Source organism: Mycteria americana, chromosome 1 (genome assembly GCF_035582795.1).
Source record: "Mycteria americana isolate JAX WOST 10 ecotype Jacksonville Zoo and Gardens chromosome 1, USCA_MyAme_1.0, whole genome shotgun sequence".
Taxonomy (NCBI): Eukaryota; Metazoa; Chordata; class Aves; order Ciconiiformes; family Ciconiidae; genus Mycteria; species Mycteria americana.
This window is the reverse complement of record NC_134365.1, coordinates 56,255,506-56,274,539: the sequence shown is the minus strand read 5'-3', so window position 1 is coordinate 56,274,539 and position 19,034 is coordinate 56,255,506. Positions and strand designations below refer to the sequence as shown.

Genomic DNA, 19,034 nt, shown 5'->3' with positions numbered 1-19,034 from the left:
GAAAGAGACACCCAAGCAGCTTATTTTTGCCTGTCAGAACACGAATACTAGTTTCCAAAGGTTAAAAAAAAAAAAAATCTAACCCAATATTTAAATGCACACTAAAATGTATGGACCTCTAGCCAAACTGTAATGTAATTCACTCTCTCATGGGAGTAAAACCAAGTTTCATGCATAGAAAATGTCTTTTCCTGGCTATGAAGTCAACCCTAGAAGAATATTATGTACTGGCAATAGTCCCAGATTCACCTATGCCAAGTATTCACAAAGTGCAGCTTGAAGACCTCTGAACCAGAGCTCTTTACCTGTGTGCTTTATTCTAGCTTTTAGATGTGGCTGACTGAGATTAATTATTCTAACAGGACAGAACCCAAATTGACTATTCCTTTCAAACACAGATATGAATTTCTAGTTTTGTTCCTCAGAGGCATTCTGTCCTCCCCACTTTATCTCGTCTTTGAAGTACCATCACACTGTTGCAACAGAAGAGGTCATTCTTCCCTGGAACACTGTGTCCTGTACAGAGCAGTCAATAAAAGCATAAGAACTACAGCAGTAGAGATTAAACTGCAGCTGTGTAAAATATTTCTTAACACTAAAAAAGCACGTCTTAAAAGAGTGCACTGTGCGATACAACTGAAAACAAGACGACCCCTAGCAAAATTTTTGATACTTTTCCAAATGTTAATTTAGTTTTTGAACTTATTCTTTGTTGCATCTAGCATGGTTCATCTTGCTATTCTGAAACTTGCAGCAGAAACACGACAGGCATTTTGACGAATTTGAAGTGTGCCTGTAGTGCTCAGCTGAGAATGGGTACAGAATACTTTCAAATCGGTTGTAGTTAGGACTGATTAGGAAAAGTGGGTAGTTAAGATGCCAGAGCATGAGCGTCAAGCCTTCATTTCCCTTTTTTTTGGTCTGGCAGACCAACTAGATTTTACCAATGTTACCTGCAGCTACGCCCACAACAGCAATTCCCCAGCGGACTACAATACCATTGACTGCTCAAGGCAGAGATCATCTGCTGCTGCTGGCTCCCCTGCTGCTGAACAAGTCTCCATTCTGGCAGATGCTTCTGCTTTTCACAAGCCACTGACAGTCTAATGGCCCCATTTCTTCTACCTCCTGGGACCCCCGACCATCTGCTTCTTTCAGGGGAAGCTGGGGGAACCACATACACAATAACTACTCTTTTCTTTCGAGTTCTTCCTTCTTGACACACCACAGAGTGACTGAACAAAGCAGACACCCTACAAAGCTGTATGGTTCTAAAACAACTTACGAGTCTATCACTTTATCTTTGAAAAAGACTATCATCATGTACTGCCACGTGGTTTCCAAATATATCCAGGTGTTTCTAGAAAGACAGAACAAAGTGATTAAAAAATTTCTGGATGGTCTCAGTCTTCTTTTGCAAGACATCACTGCTGTGCCTTAAAAGATTAAAAGATGCATAGTTCCTACTAGTACTTTTTGTGGCTTTGGTCAGAATCCTTATCCTTATATATTTATGCTTCAAAACAAAAAGAAAATAAAAGATGTACACTACAAGTAGAAAACATTCTAAACCCAAAATAAAATCAAAGAACTTCATACAGGAAATGTGTGAATTCAGCTTAATAACCACTAATTGTTCTCTTTGGTACATGAGCAAATTTTCACCCAAACTCCACCATCCTGCAGCCATTCACCAGCAGATGGTAGCAGCCTGCTTGTCACTTGTAAAGGAATTATAGCATTCTTAGCCAGGGAAACAGCACTCAAGCTCTCATGGGAAAAGAAATTCCTTTTGCTCAGTAAGCAGCCTGCTTAACCTCCCCTGCTTGAAAGAGCTGAAGGCTGGTACTTGGAGTGTGCTCCCAATGGGAGGTGCCAATGGATAGTAATCATTGCCAGGCATCTAATCAACTCCTGGCTTACATTAAAAAAGGGAAAAAAGGAGAAAAAAAAACCCAAACGAACAACAACAAAAAAAAGACCACACAGTGAAGATTGATTCAGAGGTCCTATCTCCACAATCCATCTCTGGCCACAAGGCACATATATCTCACTTAGAATAGGCTGGAGAGACTGAAAAGTGCCATTTAGAAGAGACACTCCATCCCTTGAACTAAATTATCAATAGTATTAAAGCCAGATACATTGTCTCTACCTCTCCACGCTATTAGCAGCCCATTTCTTCCTTGCTACAGCTCATCATTCTCTGTCTACCAAAATGAAGTAACACCCGACCTGGAAGTGTGAACAGTTGGGGGACAGCTACCACAGCAGCAGCAGAGCTGTTCCAATTCATTCAAAATACTAAAACATTCACTAGCTATATTTCTTTTGCTTTAAGGGCTTTTTTTCGCTGCAACTGGTATTCCTTCATTACTACAAGAATAAACTCTTCCGACAGCACACTGCTCTAAATGTAATAAATAGGGGTGTGGGTTTTGCATACCTTTTTTTACATGCCTCAGATTTGTACCCAACTCCACATAGGTGTTATAACATAAATGTGTCCTGAGCTACCCACCTTCCTCCTCCCAACCAAGCACAAGCTCTTAGGCTTGTGAAAAGAGCAGCTCCAAGACGCTCAAGTAAAACACACACCTTAACTTTTCCCTTTGGCTCTGCACTGACAGAGATAATGCCGTTGTCTAGGAGTACTGGAATCCCACAGTGGACAGGGTTTTGCTGGTGGAAGGACAAGAGCCGCTGGACTAGCCCTTCCAACACATTCTGGGCAGCAGCAGGAACAGTTGCTCAGAAGCAGAAATAAACTGCTTCTGCCTAACAGTAATACAAGATGTCTTCAGATGATTCCCCCACTATCCTTCTTGTGGAAAAACTACCAAAGCAGTTTAAGCAAGGACATTCACAACAGATGTAACTGTATCATATTTTCTACTGTCTATAATCTAAAGAGTCTCTTTTTGCTCATGGGTTGCTTCTTTCAGTTTGCTCACCTGTGTCCCACACCCAGGCAGGCCTCATTCTAACTTCCTCTCTTCCAAGCCCCAGTTTTCCCTTTGCTCTCTGTCTTCTTCCCTTTTCCTTTGCTTTGCTTTCTAGGTATCTCCTTGTTTTTCCCCTTCTTGCATACCAGTGTCAAGAATGCACAGATGGAATAAAATGGAAAGCAACAACTGAAGGTTACTAAAAAAGAAAAGCAAGCAAAAAATGAAATGTATGTGGCATTAATGATACAGGTACAAGTCTTCACTTTACATGTCATATGCATTTTTCATACTCTCTCCTTCATCTGTTTAAATTATAAGCTTTTAGGAAAATAATTGCTTCTGTGTAATTGCACTGCACAAATGCAGATGTAAGATAACGAGGATTTCAGAGTCAGCTGCAATATGAGGAAGGAGGGCCTTCTGACTATTTCTGATTAGAGAGTTGGCAGGCTGGGCAGAAGCTCAGATTGAATATCCAGGCGAAAGGGCAACAGAAGCAGCAGGCAGCCGCATTCTCTTTCCTGGAAAGCAGGATGCAGAGAGACAACTTACTCCACCAAGCTATGAGGAAAACTAAAAAAAATGTTTGTAGCATTTGCTGCAGGAGAAAGGAATAAGTGATTTTGGAAGACTGCTGCAAAAAGGGATTGAGATGAAAAAAGAGAGGGTGAGCAGACGTTTTTAGGAAATAGGAGAGGAAAACAGCACTTTCACTCTGACATGCAGATACTGGTTAATGAAAAAATTTGCTTATGTGACTGTGGCTAAAGATAACAACCAGTACTGAAGAAGGCAGAATTATTAGTTTCCATTTCCTGTCAAACAATTTAAGTTCTCCAAAAAACAGGCACAGAATATCAGAAAAATGAACCCCACAATTAAAAAGATAAAAATCCTTTAAACTTGTATTATTAAAAGGTATCTCTTGCCAATGACGATACACTCCTATAGCAAGCAAATCGAGTGATAATAAAGGAAAATAGTAAGTAAAATTGGGCAGCTATCTTCAAGTCAAGAAACTATGGGGAAATTTAGATTCCAAGATTTCAGCAAACAGACAAATCAATGATCTGGAAGATGCTATGCTAATAAAGCTGCATTAGGAAACACAGTAAAAAGTCAGAACTGCAGTGCTGCACGGGCTGCTGAAGCACAAAGGAAAGCTGCAGCTCAAAATGGATGGCATGGAAAAAAAACCCAGAAGAAATACAAGAACTGAAAAATGCCTTAAAAAAGGGAAATCCTATTCAATACATATAAAGCTGATTAAAGTACCACAGAAGCACTTGAAATGAAGAACAGAGCATTCTATTTCCCTCAACTTGAAGGAAAAAGAGAAAGTAACGAGAACAGAAATAAATGGTTAGTTTTGACAAGGAATAGTTTGCCAGCAAAAATTTCTAACGTCCTATGCAGACACTTAAGCTATTCAACTGTACTTACAGAGACTCTCGAAAAGGAGGGTGAACAACAAGGTGTGAAAACTTGTGAAGTTAGTAAAATTATCCAGGGTAGTCAGATCTCAAACTGATGGTAAAGAGCTGCAAAAACATGTCACAATCCTGGATGACTATATGATAAAATGGAGATGAAAATGAATGTTGTTAAGTGCAAAGTGATGCACATGGGGAAAATATTTTCACCTATGCATATACATGATGACAGACTCTAAATTAGCTTTTACTACTCATGGGAAGGTATTAGTAGTCATCCTGGACAAAAACATCATGCAGTCCCCCTGCAACCGCAAAAAAAGACAGCCAGAACGTAAGACATTATTAGGAAAAGAAATCGATAATGAAACCCAAATCTTCATTATGTCTATCCGTTACTCTTGTAGTATCCTGACATCTGAATATTGTGTGTGGTTCTGGTCACCCTATTAATAACGGAATACAACAGATCGGGAAAAAAAAAAAAATAGACAGCCCACAGAGATAACTAGGAACATAAAAAGCTTCCATATGAGAAAAGACTAAGTATTTTGGAAGAGGTAACCGAAGGGGGATTGAGATCTACAAAATCAAATATGGTGTGCGTAAGGGAATGATTCTTAGCCATTTCCAAGAAGGAAGAGCAAATAACAGGTTTAAATTTAAAATAAATCCACTTTTTTCCACACAACTAATAATTAAACTATAAAAGTCACTGCCAAAGAATGCTGCACTGGCCAAAAGATAAGCGAGTTCAAAAACAGATTAGACAAATTCATCAAGGATAGGTATGCCACTGCCTGTTAAACACAGTGATGCAAAAGAGACCACTCTAAACCTGTGACTGCTGAAAGGAGGGAGAAAATATGCAAGTATCACTCTGTATGTGCCTGGTTTACTACACACCTCCGAAGATAACTGCTCCTGGCTGTTGCTGGAGACAGGACACCACAACAAAACACACTTTTGCACCTGCCTGGAATAGCAGTTCTTTTGTAGACCAAGAGATTTGATTGTGAAATTCCACAATGAACAACAAAAAACCCCCATGATTATTGAAAAGAATGTATGCACCCAGGAATTACACTGTTCGGTTACAAGTTTTTAAGACTCTTCAGTCTTACCTCCATAACAGGAAGGCTGAGCTAAACTGTAATACTATATAAAAGGGTTGAAATTTGATCTAAGCGATAAATTCATGTTCACTACTCCACACAAGCCTAAGTGTTTCATTCAGTCGGTGGAGTGATCAAAGGCCTAAACGTGTATGAACATATTCTAGAAGAGACTGGTGAAAAGCTGAGAAAGTCATGGAGGAGGATGAACCCTCCCCCTGCCTCTCAAACAATGGAAAGAGAAAAAAACCCAAATGAAATAAGGACCAAGCATAACTGAACCAGAACAGAGGTTAGATACTTTAAGAGTAAACTAATGGTCAACTAAAACAGGTTTAGCAGAATTGACAAAAAATAGTAACTTTAAATGGTAATGAAAAAGCATGTTTAATTTCAAATTAAGCAGGCTAAGTACACACCTACGTATCCATTCAATATTTTAAAAGGAATATTAAAATAATACATAGACTACCAAGTCCAAGATGACAAGAAATGCATACATCTTGTTTCCTTTGATGACAAAGAGAAACATTTCAGACAACCACTTACAAGTATAGGGATTTGAATTTGCTAAAGTATGCAAGTCTAGCAGAAAAAATTATTCAGTTTATGTTATCTTGGCTATTCATTTGGGGAATTAAATGTGCAACAATAAGTGCAATTTAGTTATGAAAAACTCTGAAAGATAGAAGAGCAGACTTAAGAGGAAAAAGAAATTCAAATTTTCAAGCAACGATTATGTGATAAGGACATACAGAGTTGCAGGAACAGCATAGTCAGCAAGAGAGAGTACTTACTCCAGTTGGATTTTCTGCCAGTACTAGATTTTTTTCCCCCAACCATCTTGGGTACCGATTACAGGAAATATCCAAATATATGGCAAATTTCTATTTAGCACAAGGTCTACCAAGTGCAGTATAAAACAACAGCATGCAGTTGTCTTAAAACAAAGCAACATCACTACCACAAGGGAAGAGTTTTTTGATTAATTAAATAATTACCAAAAGCTCTCCCCTGTAAAGCAATACCTTTGAATATCAATGACTGGAGTGACATAAAAAAGGAAAAAACTGACATAAGCAAGAAAATGCAATAAACTCAACTCAAGGAATTTGTTTTCAAGAGGCAAACTGCATGACGGGGAAAAAAAAAAAGGAGGTGATGCTTAGTATTTACTAAAAGGCTTGAAGAAAGAAAAAAGTCTAGTTCATTAAGGATACAATCACTGTTATTACTGGCAGTGGATTCAACAGAAACAAAACCTTTGTAAAGGCTTAAAAATAAGGAAATGCTTTTGAGCAAGGCAAACTGTAAACGGAAAAGATTTTGACAATATATTAAATACCTATGCAACCTGGCAGGAAAAAGGGATGCAGCACAAATCCACCCCTGCCAACAACTCAAAGACTTCTAACATTGGACAGAAATAAACCATTTGTCATTATTTGTAATAATCTGTGCAAGCCCTCATCATGAACAGAGCCCCACTGTGCAAGACATTTTGGTAATACAGAACAAAGCGTTGGTGGATGCAAAGGGATGAAACAGGAATGGTGAGACTGAGCCAGCAGCATTGGGCAGAGTCCATCACAGCAGCAGGCTAAGCGTATCCAATTGCTCAGCAGAAATCCCAGACAAGAAGGGCTTTGAAGAAATGCGGGAAGGAAAACAAAGATAAATGTGGAAGGTTTTGAAAGTGAGGCACTTCATTTAGGAAATTATAAAATTAGCCAGGATGCACTGATTGGAAGTAGATCCTAAGTTCTTGAAACTGAAAGAAGAAAAAGAAGCAGGATGAAGGCAGATAAAACAGTGACAGGTAACTTATGTTTGAGACATAAGAAAAGAGGAAGCCGGCAGATGAATGTGAAAGAAGGTATGTGGAAATCCTAGTTTAGAAAAAACTCTTCTGTAATGGTATTCTAAATGGATGTTTACTTATTAATAAGAATACCAATTCTTAAATTAATGTCTGAAGAGCCACTCCTATTGCACAGTCAAAACATATTCCACTGCAAGTAAGGATAGGTGAAAAAGGTACAATGCTCATCTTACTGGAAAATGAACAACTTGTGTCTCTAGAAAAAGGGTAGCAAATAAAAATACTACTCAATACTGTTAAAGAGAGAATGACAAGAAGAAGATGGCTCCTCCAGAAGGCCGCTGAAGCCATAGTTGGTGGCAGAGATATAATAAGGAGTAGCAAAGTGCACACAAGTATTCCTGAGGTCACTGGTAGCTGCTGCTACCACTCAAGAAAAGCAGCCAAAGATGAGCAACAACAGCAGGTCAAATGAATCCAAGAGAAGAGGTAAAGGTGCAATGCTTGTAGAAGGAGAAAAGCCTGCAAGTCAGTACACCTCTCTTTTGTGATAAGCTGTCAAGTAACACATCAGTGTTAAAAAAAAAAAAATTTGAAAAGAAGATACAAGCTCATGAACTACAGCAATAAATAATCAATCACAGTTGAGTTACTAAACAAATTAGTAACACACATTGATGAAATGACTTCAGATACAGAGGAGGTGCTCTATGGAAAATAATGTTTGCTGGCCAAAAGTCTGAATGGGTTTAAAGAGGAATATGTTATTTCACTATTCAATAATCATCAGGAAAAAACCTACAAACCATAATGATATATGTGCTGCTTAAACTGCCCATTACAATAATAGCTACTTTTCATGAATTCTAAACTGAATTTATTCAGAAATACCTAGGGTCAGTAGGCTTGCCAGAGATGCACGACACAGGAAAACTTCGTGTGAGCTAGCAGCAGTTTAGGAGTGGTAGTAAATATAAATAGCAGCAGAAGTCCAAGGCCGGATGGCATTCCAGCTGGATATTACTAAGCAGCTGAGGTAGTTTCCTTAAAGGACAGACTTAGTGTTGTTCTCCTGGGGGAAGAACTTCCTCCATCTTAAGCATTAAGGAGCTGTGTGGTTCTCCCCCGATCTGAAGGGAAAAAATATAATGAAGACCTTTCGGCTCAGAACACTGCTGAATTGTGGTAAAGGCAATAATATTATCTAACTATTTGCAAGCCACATCTTCAGTTTTTATAAATCTAGATCAATCTACACTAAGATAAAAAGGACTGGTATGAGCCATAGACTACTAGAAATAAGTCACTGCGCAAGACCAAAGAGAAATGTCAATCTTTTTTCACCTGAGGCAGAAATTGAAGGATACAGGCATTTTTGTTTTGTTTTTCATTTATTTTACACAGGCACACCCTCTTCTCACTTCTTACTCCTCCATCTTCTGAAGGCTGTAGCCCAAAAGCAGAAGTGTAAGTCGGCAGTAAAGTCTTCTTTGTTAGACAGCTTCAGACTCACAACAGGAAATTCTTCTTTTGGCATTACCCTTGAAGCTATTTGTCCAGAAAACTGAATTTATTGGTAACTATTCAAAACTCCTGTTCCCCAGGAACTGCCTCTACAGATTTCTGCTTAGAGGAATAGTACCATGTGGCACCGCTAAAGAATCCTTATTGTCCCCAATGATAATGTGTGACACTTCAAAGGACAAATAATTAAATTTAAGTATAGGAGTTAAGACTGCATTAAAACCTCATAAAATAGTTTTATGTACCTATAATGTGGGTACTGGAATTTTTCTAATCTAACCTAAACAATTTCCTAAAATTAATATCTAAAAAAAATTTGTTGATTTCCTGGAAAGCATTGGTTATGCATTGTATCAACCTTGAAATTTTAGTGATTAAATTTAACTTGAAGAGTTATTCCCCCAGAAAACACTTAACAATCAAATATAATAATGAATTTACATATGGTACCAGTACATTCAAGTTAGGATCTTCAGCTTTTTAACTTTCTACAAGAAAAGAGAAAGCTAACATCAAATGAATACATAACAAAACATTTTTATTATCATCTGTGGACCTGACTAAATAATACATGAACAAAATTTAAACTTAGCTTCCTCCCATTACATCTATGCAACTAGAACATGCAACGTTGTATCACCTCCCTAATCTTCCAATTTAATTAAGAACATATGACAATTTAAACACATACTGTACTTTCAATTTTCAAAGCACCCTACAAGTTTGTCTTAATGGCCACAAAATAAGCATTTTTAAAGCCTACTTTACAGAATAATTAACTGACTTGTCAAAGGCCATGCAGGGAATTTTTGATGGCGCAGGCACAAAGTCTGAGAAGTTCACAGCTCTCAAACCTGAAGTCAAGTACATGAAGTTGCCTTTCCCTCCCATTCCCACCCCCCCCTTTTTTTTTTTCTCCTTTTAAGTTTCACATTGAGCAGCAGTGTCCTTTAGAGAAAGTCCCCGCTTCAGAGATTCATGCCAGGACACCCTCTTCCTTTTTCCCCTCCCTTAGTAGTAAGTCTTTTATGAAGCTGGACAGTCTCCTTTAATCATCAATAACTTTCTGAAACTTAGCAAGTCTGAGTTCTCAGTAAGAATAAAGGAGTCAGAGGTGCAAGAAAAGCTGCAATTAACAGGAGTACAGTGCAAAGTACCAACAAAACCACATTTTGTGAAATAAGCCATGAGAAAAAAAACAAACATACAGCTGAGTTAGAACTAAGGAACCTAAGCATAACTCAAAAGAAAACATGCAAGGAGCTAGAAACAGAAAAAAAATCACTAGTAAGTGAAGACTGCACAACCAGTTTTTAACATCACCCTTTAATATTTTCCTAAACAGAAGGAAAGCTTAGGACACAGACAACAATTAGCTGGTTGAGATAAGACTTAAGTGTATCTATGCTATGATCAGTTGTGCAACCAGACCTCAGGAAGACATATGCAATCTATTTTTACCACTGGTAGCTCAGGTACTGACAAACAGTGCAGCTGCAGCACGCAGAGCCCTGGGTGGGCTTTGCCACTCACCACATTCTTTGTGTCTTGAGTAGGGTTAGTATTTTGCACCAAGTCCTACACTGTTATGTCTACTCTTACCAACAGTTCAGCAAGTCTGAAGACAACTTAAGTAGATCTATATGATTAAAGTCATACCCTGAGCACTGCTAGAATTTCTCAAAAGAAACTGCAGCTATTTTAGTCCTTTTAACTGAAGAGAAATAAATGTCTGCTTTAGGTTACTCTGGCTAGTAAATTAGGCCAGAGGAGGGGACGGAGCATCCAGTCCCTAGTGCTTCTAGATCATGGTATAATAATAAAGAAAACCCCTACCTTTTCATGTGTCTAGACAACTAGATGGTTGCACCTGACATCATTAATAAACGCTGCAAAGCTATATACATTTGAGAACCACCTTACACAAATTTTAAAATGTACCTTTTATTGACTAGTTTGTTTAATATTGACTAAATTGTACCTTTATTTACTAGTTTGTGTAATTAGTAATATCATTCTGGGAAAACTTTCTATTTGAAGTCATGGTCTTGACCAGTCCACTCACTTCCAGACCATTTTAAGACATCAGTTTGTACCTGCACAACCTGCTGCCCCCTCCTATCTCTAGCTGGGGCATTTCTCTGTATCAGTACCAACAAGTCAACACAGTCAGTACCAATCAGTCAAGAAAGCCAGTCCAGCCAAAAAATTAGCTTGATAAGGGGGGGGGACACAGGACGGGACAGGACTTAGCTGGCCAGATCAGCTACCTGACTTGGTTCAGTCAGAGAGCAGTAGTGCTGGCAGAAGGGGAGGTGTGGAGGAGAAGAATGGCTTCTAACAACCCTAACTTAGCCTAGATGAAATTACCATCATATTTCATCTTCACAACAGACTCCTTAGTGGAGCAGAAGTGGTTTACAGAATCACAGAATCGTATAGGTTGGAAAAGACCTTTAAGATCATCGAGTCCAACCATAAACCTAACAATACCAAGACCACCACTACACCATGTCCCTAAGTACCTCATCCAAATGTCTTCTAAATATTTCCAGGGATGGCGACTCAACCACTTCACTGGGCAGCCTGTTCCAATGCTTGATAACCCTTTCAGTGAAGAAATTTTTCTTAATATCCAATCTAAACCTCCCCTGGTGCAACTTGAGGTCATTTCCTCTCATCCTATCATTTGCTACTTGGGAAAAGAGACCGACCCCCACCTCTCTACAACCTCCTTTCAGGTAGAGAGGAGGAGAGAGCAACCTCCTTGTAGAGAGCCATAAGGTGTCCCCTCAGCCTCCTTTTTTCTCCAGGCTAAACAACCCCAGTTCCCTCAGCTGCTCCTCAGAAGACTTGTGCTCTAGACACTTCACCAGCTTCACTGCCCTTCTCTGCACACGCTCCAGCAACTCAATGTCTCTCTTGTAGTGAGGGGCCCAAAACTAAACTCAGTATTTGAGGTGTGGCCTCACTAGTGCTGAGTACAGGGGCACGATCACTTCCCTAGTCCTGCTGGCCACACTGTTTCTGATACAAGCCAGGATGCCATTGGCTTTCTTGGCCACCTGGGCACACTGCTGGCTCATATTCAGCCACCTGGCAACCAACACCCCCAGGTCTTTTTCTGCCAGGCAGCTTTCCAGCCACTCTTCCCCAAGCCCGTAGCATTGCACGGGGTTGCTGTGACCCAAGTGCAGGACCTGGCACTTGGCCTTGTTGACCTCATACAATTGGCCCCAGCCCATCGATCCAGCCTGTCCAGGTCCCTCTGTAGAGCCTTCCTTGCCTCAAGAAGATCACTCCCGCCCAACTTGGTGTCATCTGCAAACTTACTGAGGGTGCACTCGATCCCCTCATCCAGATCATTGATAAAGATATTAAATGGAACTGGCCCCAATGCTGAGCCCTGGGGAACACCACTTGTGACCGGCTGCCAACTGGATTTAACTCCATCCACAACTCTTTGGGCCCGGCCATCCAGCCAGTTCTTTACCCAGCGAAGAGCACACCCGTCCAAGCCATGAGCAGCCAGATTCTCCAGAATGCTGGGGGAAACCATGTCAAAGGCTTTACCAAAATCTAGATAGACAACATCCACAGCCTTTCCCTCATCCATAGAGCAGGTCACCTTGTTGTAGAAGGAGATCAGGTTGGTCAAGCAGGACCTGCCTTTCCTAAACCCATGCTGGCTGGGCTTGATCCCTTGGTTATCCTCTACATGCCGTGTGATAGCACTCAGGATGATCTGCTCCATCAGCTTCCCCGGTACTGAGGTCAGACTGACAGGCCTGTGGTTCCCTGGGTCCTCCTTCCGGCCCTTCTTGAAGATGGGCATCACATTTGCTAATCTCCAGTCAACTGGGACCTCCCCAGTTAGCCAGGACTGCTGGTAAATGATAGAAAGGGGCTTGGTGAACACTTCTGCCAGCTCCTTCAGTACTCTCGGGTGGATCTCATCAGGCCCCACAGACTTGTGAGTGTCTAAGTGGTGCAGCAGGTCACTAACCATTTCCCCCTGGATTATGGGGGCTCCATTCTGCTCCCCATCCCTGTCTTCTAGCTCAGGGGGCTGGGTACCTGGAGAACAACTGGTCTTACTATTAAAGACTAAGGCAAAGAACGCATTAAATACCTCAGCCTTTTCCTCTTCCTTTGTCACTGTGGTCCCTCCCCCATCTACTAGGGGCTGGAGATTCTTCTTGGCTCTCCTTCTGCTGCTAATGTATTTGAAGAAGTATTTTTTGTTGTCTTTTACGACAGTAGCCAGATTGAGCTCTAGCTTAGCTTTGGCCCTTCTCATTTTCTCCCTGCACAACCTCGCTACACCTTTTTAGTCCTCGACTTGCCTGCCCCTTCCTCCAAAGGTTGTCGACTCTCCTCTTTTTTCTGAGTTCTAGCCAAAGCTCTCTATTCAGCCAGGCTGGTCTTCTTCCCTGCGGCTCATCTTTCGACACCTGGGGACAGCCTGCTCTTGTGCCTTTAGGACTTCCTCCTTAAAAAATATCCAGTCTTCCTTTGCCCTTTAGGGCTGCCTCCCAGGGGACTCTGTCGACCAGTCTCCTAAACAGGCCAAAGTCTGCCCTCCAGAAGTCCAAGGTGGCAGTTTTGCTGACCCCCCTCGCCGCTTCTCCAAGTATCAAAAACTATCATTTCGTTATCACTCTGCCTAAGACTGCCTCCAACCATCACATCGCTTGTAAATTCTTCTCTGTTCATGAACAAGAGGTCCAGTGGGGCACCTTCCCTAGTTGGCTCACTACCAGCTGTGTCAGGAAGTTACCTGCCACACACTCCAGGAACCTCCTAGACTGTTTCCTCTCTGCTGAACTGTATTTCCAGCAGACATCCGGTAGGTTGAAGTCCCCCACAAGAACAAAGGCTAGCAATCGTGAGGCTTCTCCCAGCTGCTTATAGAATAGTTCATCCGTCTCCTCATCCTGGTTGGGTGGTCTGTAACAGACTCCCACCACAATATCTGCCTTGTTGGCCTTCCCTGATTCTTACCCATAGGCACTCCATGCTACCATCACCATCATTAAGCTCTAAACTATCCAGACACTCCCTAACGTATAGGGCTACCCCACCGCCTCTCCTGCCTCGCCTATCCCTCCTGAAGAGTTTATAGCCATCCATCGCCGCACTCCAGTTGTGCGAGTCATCCCACCATGTTTCCGTGATGGCAACCATATAGTTTTCCTGATGTACAACAGCTTCCAACTCCTCCTGCTTGTTGCACCCATGCTGCGTGCATTGGTGTAGAGGCACTTCAGCTGGGCTGTCATCCATGTCTCCTTCATAGAGGAACATCCCTTATGTACTTTGAGGTGTTTCACTGGCGTTTGCCTCTCGGCTCCTATTGCCTCAGTATCCCCTAGCTCAACTCTGTTCGACTTCAACTGTGCACCAGTGTACCCAGGACATCTCAGAGATGCAGGCTGAGTGCCCTCACTGGCACCCGCTCCCTCTAACCATGGCATGTTGTCCCTCAAGGGACACTCTTCACTTTTGTACCCTTAACAGCAAAGGAGCCTTGACCTTTTGCTATATTCCTGCCTCCCTCTACCTTCATCTTATTCTACTTCCCCCAGCCCTTGGCCTGCACTAATCTTTCCCCTAATTTACCCCACTGTGGCACAAAGCAATCAAGGACTGCTATCACAGTAAAAATGAGAATTTCATCAAGTTCAGGAGGGGATTCTGAAAACAGAGTTTTAGTTGCAGCAAGGAGTGGGATAAGACAATGAAAACCAGCATTATTGTGAGAGCAACTCGGAACTTCAAAGGGTCCTTTGAGGAAGACAATTATTTTTGATAACTCCCTACATGAGGGCTAATCCACAGCCAGTCTCTGTGCCCTATATCCAGGCTGTGCTGTTCTGGCCATTTGCTCCATTTCCCACTCCTATCTCCATTCCTGGCTCAACGCTGTAGGAGGAGTGAGCTGTTGAGGGCAACTAATGTCAGAATTCCCACCCCTATATTCCCAGAACAACTTCGTACCCACATCTCCAGCTACATACCTTCTCTACATGGCTCAAGCCACTTATGCTCGCCCCTAGCTTTAGCAATACAAGACTGCTGTTAAATGCTAATTGCTTACTAATGAAAACTAATCATCATGCAATTAAACTTTAATCACTAAGCAGCTGGCTGAGATCCAATCCGTAACAATGAAGGTTCATTAATAACTTTTTTCCAAAGTGCTCTATCCATGAAGACTATCCTATACTTCACACAGAGTCCAGCTAAGTGTATGAAATTGTTTGAAAAATATCTCCTCTGCCAAGAAAGAAAGAAAAACTACCCAGAGCACAACAGTGTAAGAGTAGCATGGTTTAGATTAGCTGAAAAGGATGGTTTTAAGATTCAGGGAACCCAAACTCAGTTCCTAGCTTCTTCCATAACCTCAGGCAAAGTGTGCAGCACAGACAGAACCTCTTTTCTCCAATTCTTGAAGAATGTTAGTCTGCAGATACAAGGCAAAAAACTGAGTTTTAATTTCACTGTAGTTTCTAAAATTATTACATGAATACTCATCACACTTCAGTTTTATTTTTACTCATCTTTCCAAATCTAGTGAAATTAACCTCTTTCAGAACATATTTCTCTAATTAAAAAAAGATATTGGGGTTATATAACTAGGTTTATAATGGGCAGATAGATGAAAATTTACTTTTGAAAAGAAAAAAGTTTAAAAACTGCTCTCTATGTTATATTTAAAAAAAAAAAATCTCACACCACCATCAGTAAGTGTCTCAGTTTTGCCCGCACCATTCCTACCCCAGTCTGGCTACTGCACAAAGCACTATGCTTACATAGCTTTTTATGAACTTGGTTTGCATTGCAGCATTTGAAGAGCTTTCCTTTATTATGAATGGTAGAACATTAGTATATTGAAGCATTATTTTTGCTTATTCAGTGATCAAAGGATTCAGGATAAATTTTATTTTAAAAATAAAATGGAGAAACTGTAAATCTTTGTTTAAAAAGTCTTACAAAAGATAGAATGTAATTCTGATAATCCATACAATATTATATAACAGAAAGTCATGAATTCTTACCTCCAGAAATTAACCTCTTATCAAACTGAACAAGCAAAGAAAGATTAAGTAGTAATAATTTTTTCAAAATCAGGGAGAATAATTTTTAACATTTTCATTTTTGCCTAGTTGTAATCAAATATAGGCCATTTTAAACACAGAGGCGTGGAGCAGAATAAACTTCTGAAGTTCCTGAATGTCCTTCAACACTTATTTGTTAGTAGCATTCTTCTAATGAAGTTAAGGGGATACAGCTCAAGTGACTACCATCTGGAATTGGTCCAAGTTAAAAAAAGTTAGTTCAGTTTAAGCTAACAAAACAAAACACAAACAGCACAACAACCCTCCTCCCCAGTTTTGGGGAATCTTAACAACCTTTTTGCCAGCACAGCTTAAAAAGATTCAAGCTAAAATGATACATAAATGGATTGTATTCACTCACTATTGAGAATTTAGCAAGAGTTTGGCATCTCTACAGTAACAGGCAACTTAAATCTTAAAAAAGGATTGTGTGAGCTTGTGGATAGCAGACAAAAAGCTCTAAAGCTTTGTTTAGAAATCTCGTGCACAGAGAAGGCCCCATTCAAATCTGGAAGAGCTTCTTTGAAATTAAAGTTACTTAAATGTATTTTTAAATGAGAATTGTACATAGATTTCGAGGATCCCTGATGCTTTATAGAAAGGCCACAACTGTGGAATGAGCAAGCTCCTTTTTACATACAAGTTTCCAGTGCTCTTGGCTACAACTAATGTAAGTGGTTAAACATCCTATTCTTTCCCAACACTCTATTGTCAGTAAATCTATTTTCCGCTTTCCTCACTCCACATGCTAGACAAACAGTAAAATACAAAACCACATGCAAGCGCAGACATAATGCCCATACTTTGGGATAAACTAATGGCAAAGGAGTCTGCTAATAAAGACGCACAGAAACTACTTCCCTGCCTACCCTTCATCTTTTCTCTGCCCCCATCCAAAAGGTCAATACTGGAGAAATATCACCTTTATGTTTGAGACCTCAACTAAACTGTACTTCCTGCCATCTACAATCCCCGATCATCAATATGCTGAACCAGTTTTACCTGATTTCTACTCACAATAAAGCCAAGGAAAGCCAGCTTCATTTCACAGAGGTAATTAATGGCTTCCAATCACCCAAGATACTGAAATATATGCATCAGAAATGTAGATGTGGATTCTGTCTGCTCACCTCTTCAGCATTTGAGGCTTGTGATACCAATATACAGAGCTGCTATGAGCTACAAAGTGCTGTAGCACTAGTCATTCACACTTCTAGGTCCCTCCCAGAGGAAGGCAATGAACTGAGATACAACAGGGGCTACTACGAGGTTCTCATCTCTGTGGTGGCACACTTTGACAGACCAGGAGCCATGACAGCACAGAGAGTTTCAGTAGCACAGCAGATGGCAATGCTTTTCTGAGAAAACCGAATCTGAAGTTCATTATTCAGCCTGTCTTTCAGAATTTCTTCTCCACCCAAAATTTCATGCTTCCTTATATTTGTAACACTGCGGAAGAGTATTAAAATGCTGCCATTTCCTGAGGAATGGAAATGAATGTTAAACTAACTGTACTAAGGACTATATTCAAGAAAGAAAAAGCACATTTCCAGCTCAGACAACTAGGTGTTTGGACACAGACCGTCAATGAAAACAAAGATACTCAACCACTTTAAGGGTAATTGTAGAAGGTGCCTCGAGATTCCGTGGCACTCCTCACTTGAGGGGTTAAAGCATACCAAAAGCTGTTGCCAGAGATAAAAATAAGCAGACAATGTTCTCAATACAACCTTTTTTCAACCACTGCTAACAGGCAGTTTTTAAATTCATTACTGGTTTCCCTTTCCCCACAGTGAAAAATTAACAAGCTCCAGTGTCACTTCTTCCTACTCTGGAAATTTCTCCCTACTATTACAAGTCTGGGTGTAAGAAACACAGGTTTTCCTTCCTGTGTTTGTCAGGCATGTGGTCTTTGAAGCAGCAGATTATTATTTCAGCTGAACCCTGACCTGATGCAGAACTTCACTTGAGGGCCTTTTTGGAGATGAAAAAAAAAAAAAGTCAGGTTCTGCACATTTTTCTTCTCTAAAAAGAAGGATAATGAATAAAAGGTCAGCATCCATCTCCCAACACTTAGAAACAGTAGCACTGTGGGCCTAAAACACTTTCAAGTGGTGGTGCCACCTGGGCACAATTTTGTGTTATGGCTAACTTGATCTAATGGTTATAATTACCAGTGGAAGGGCCCTCCCTGTCAGACACAGCAAACATGGTTCAGAGAGTAAGCGGATTCAGATGGCTGATCTGGCACAAAGATACCCCACTCCAAGCTAGTCTTCTGACGGATTAGCTAGCTAAAATTCAACCCACTGTGCAAATGCACAGTCCGTAGATCTAGCACAAGGGAAACAGTGGGAGCAAGCAGCTTGCAAAGAGGATAAAGTAGGATCACCTCTCTTGACAGCAACTCACTCCCAGCCTGGCTTAGGGATAACAAAGCACACCTGTGCCAAATGAGACATTCAGAATAAACTGACACCTTCAGACTCATAGCACTACACTACTCAGGTTTCTGGGGCTAGAAAGTGTTTTGCTTTGTTTTGCCAGAGGTAGCTAACCTTCCACAATTTTCTCAGTTCATACTGATCCCCTAGCTTACGCATTTGATTAGCCACACAGTTAGGAACCTTTTAAAAGCAATTACTTACAGCATGTAGGAGCATTTTTGTTAGGCTTTGATTTCCCAAATCTGAGAATATAAATAGCTTAATTCCTAGCGATCCCTCTAGGCACCTTTCTTTACCCAATTTTCAGCTAGAGTCCAGAATGGTAAACAAAAGAAAATGGTTCTATGAAAGCAACAGAGTAAACAAAGTATTATAGATAGGCAATCCTTATTTCCACTACAGTACAGATTTCCACAGACAAGACACTCTGGGAGATCAACTAGCAGGAGTCTTAAGTGGTCAAGGACAACTTTTCTGTGCGAAACCAGAAGTCGTTCTCTGTGAAACTGGATAGCATGTGTAAGCCTACCTCCAGCCCTACAAACTAACAAAGGCACACTCAACATGAGCCAGAAGGCTGCCACTGCCCCACAGTAATGAAAAATTCAAATATCTAAGTATCAA

General features: G+C 40.7%; 1 protein-coding gene across 4 annotated transcripts in view; it reads right to left on the bottom strand.

Annotated features, from left to right (window-relative positions):
* TCF20 (transcription factor 20) overlaps positions 1 to 19,034 on the bottom strand; it is a 134,670-nt gene that overhangs the window by 17,301 nt on the left and 98,335 nt on the right. The window contains exon 3 of one of the 4 annotated variants that reach the window (XM_075499394.1): positions 1,599 to 3,144. The exons of the other annotated variants lie outside the window; for them this stretch is intronic. Within the exon in view, the coding sequence (XP_075355509.1) occupies positions 3,142 to 3,144 (3 nt within the window). The 3' untranslated portion in view covers positions 1,599 to 3,141. Of the gene's footprint in view, positions 1 to 1,598; positions 3,145 to 19,034 lie in introns of those variants that run through there. 4 annotated transcript variants of the gene reach the window in all.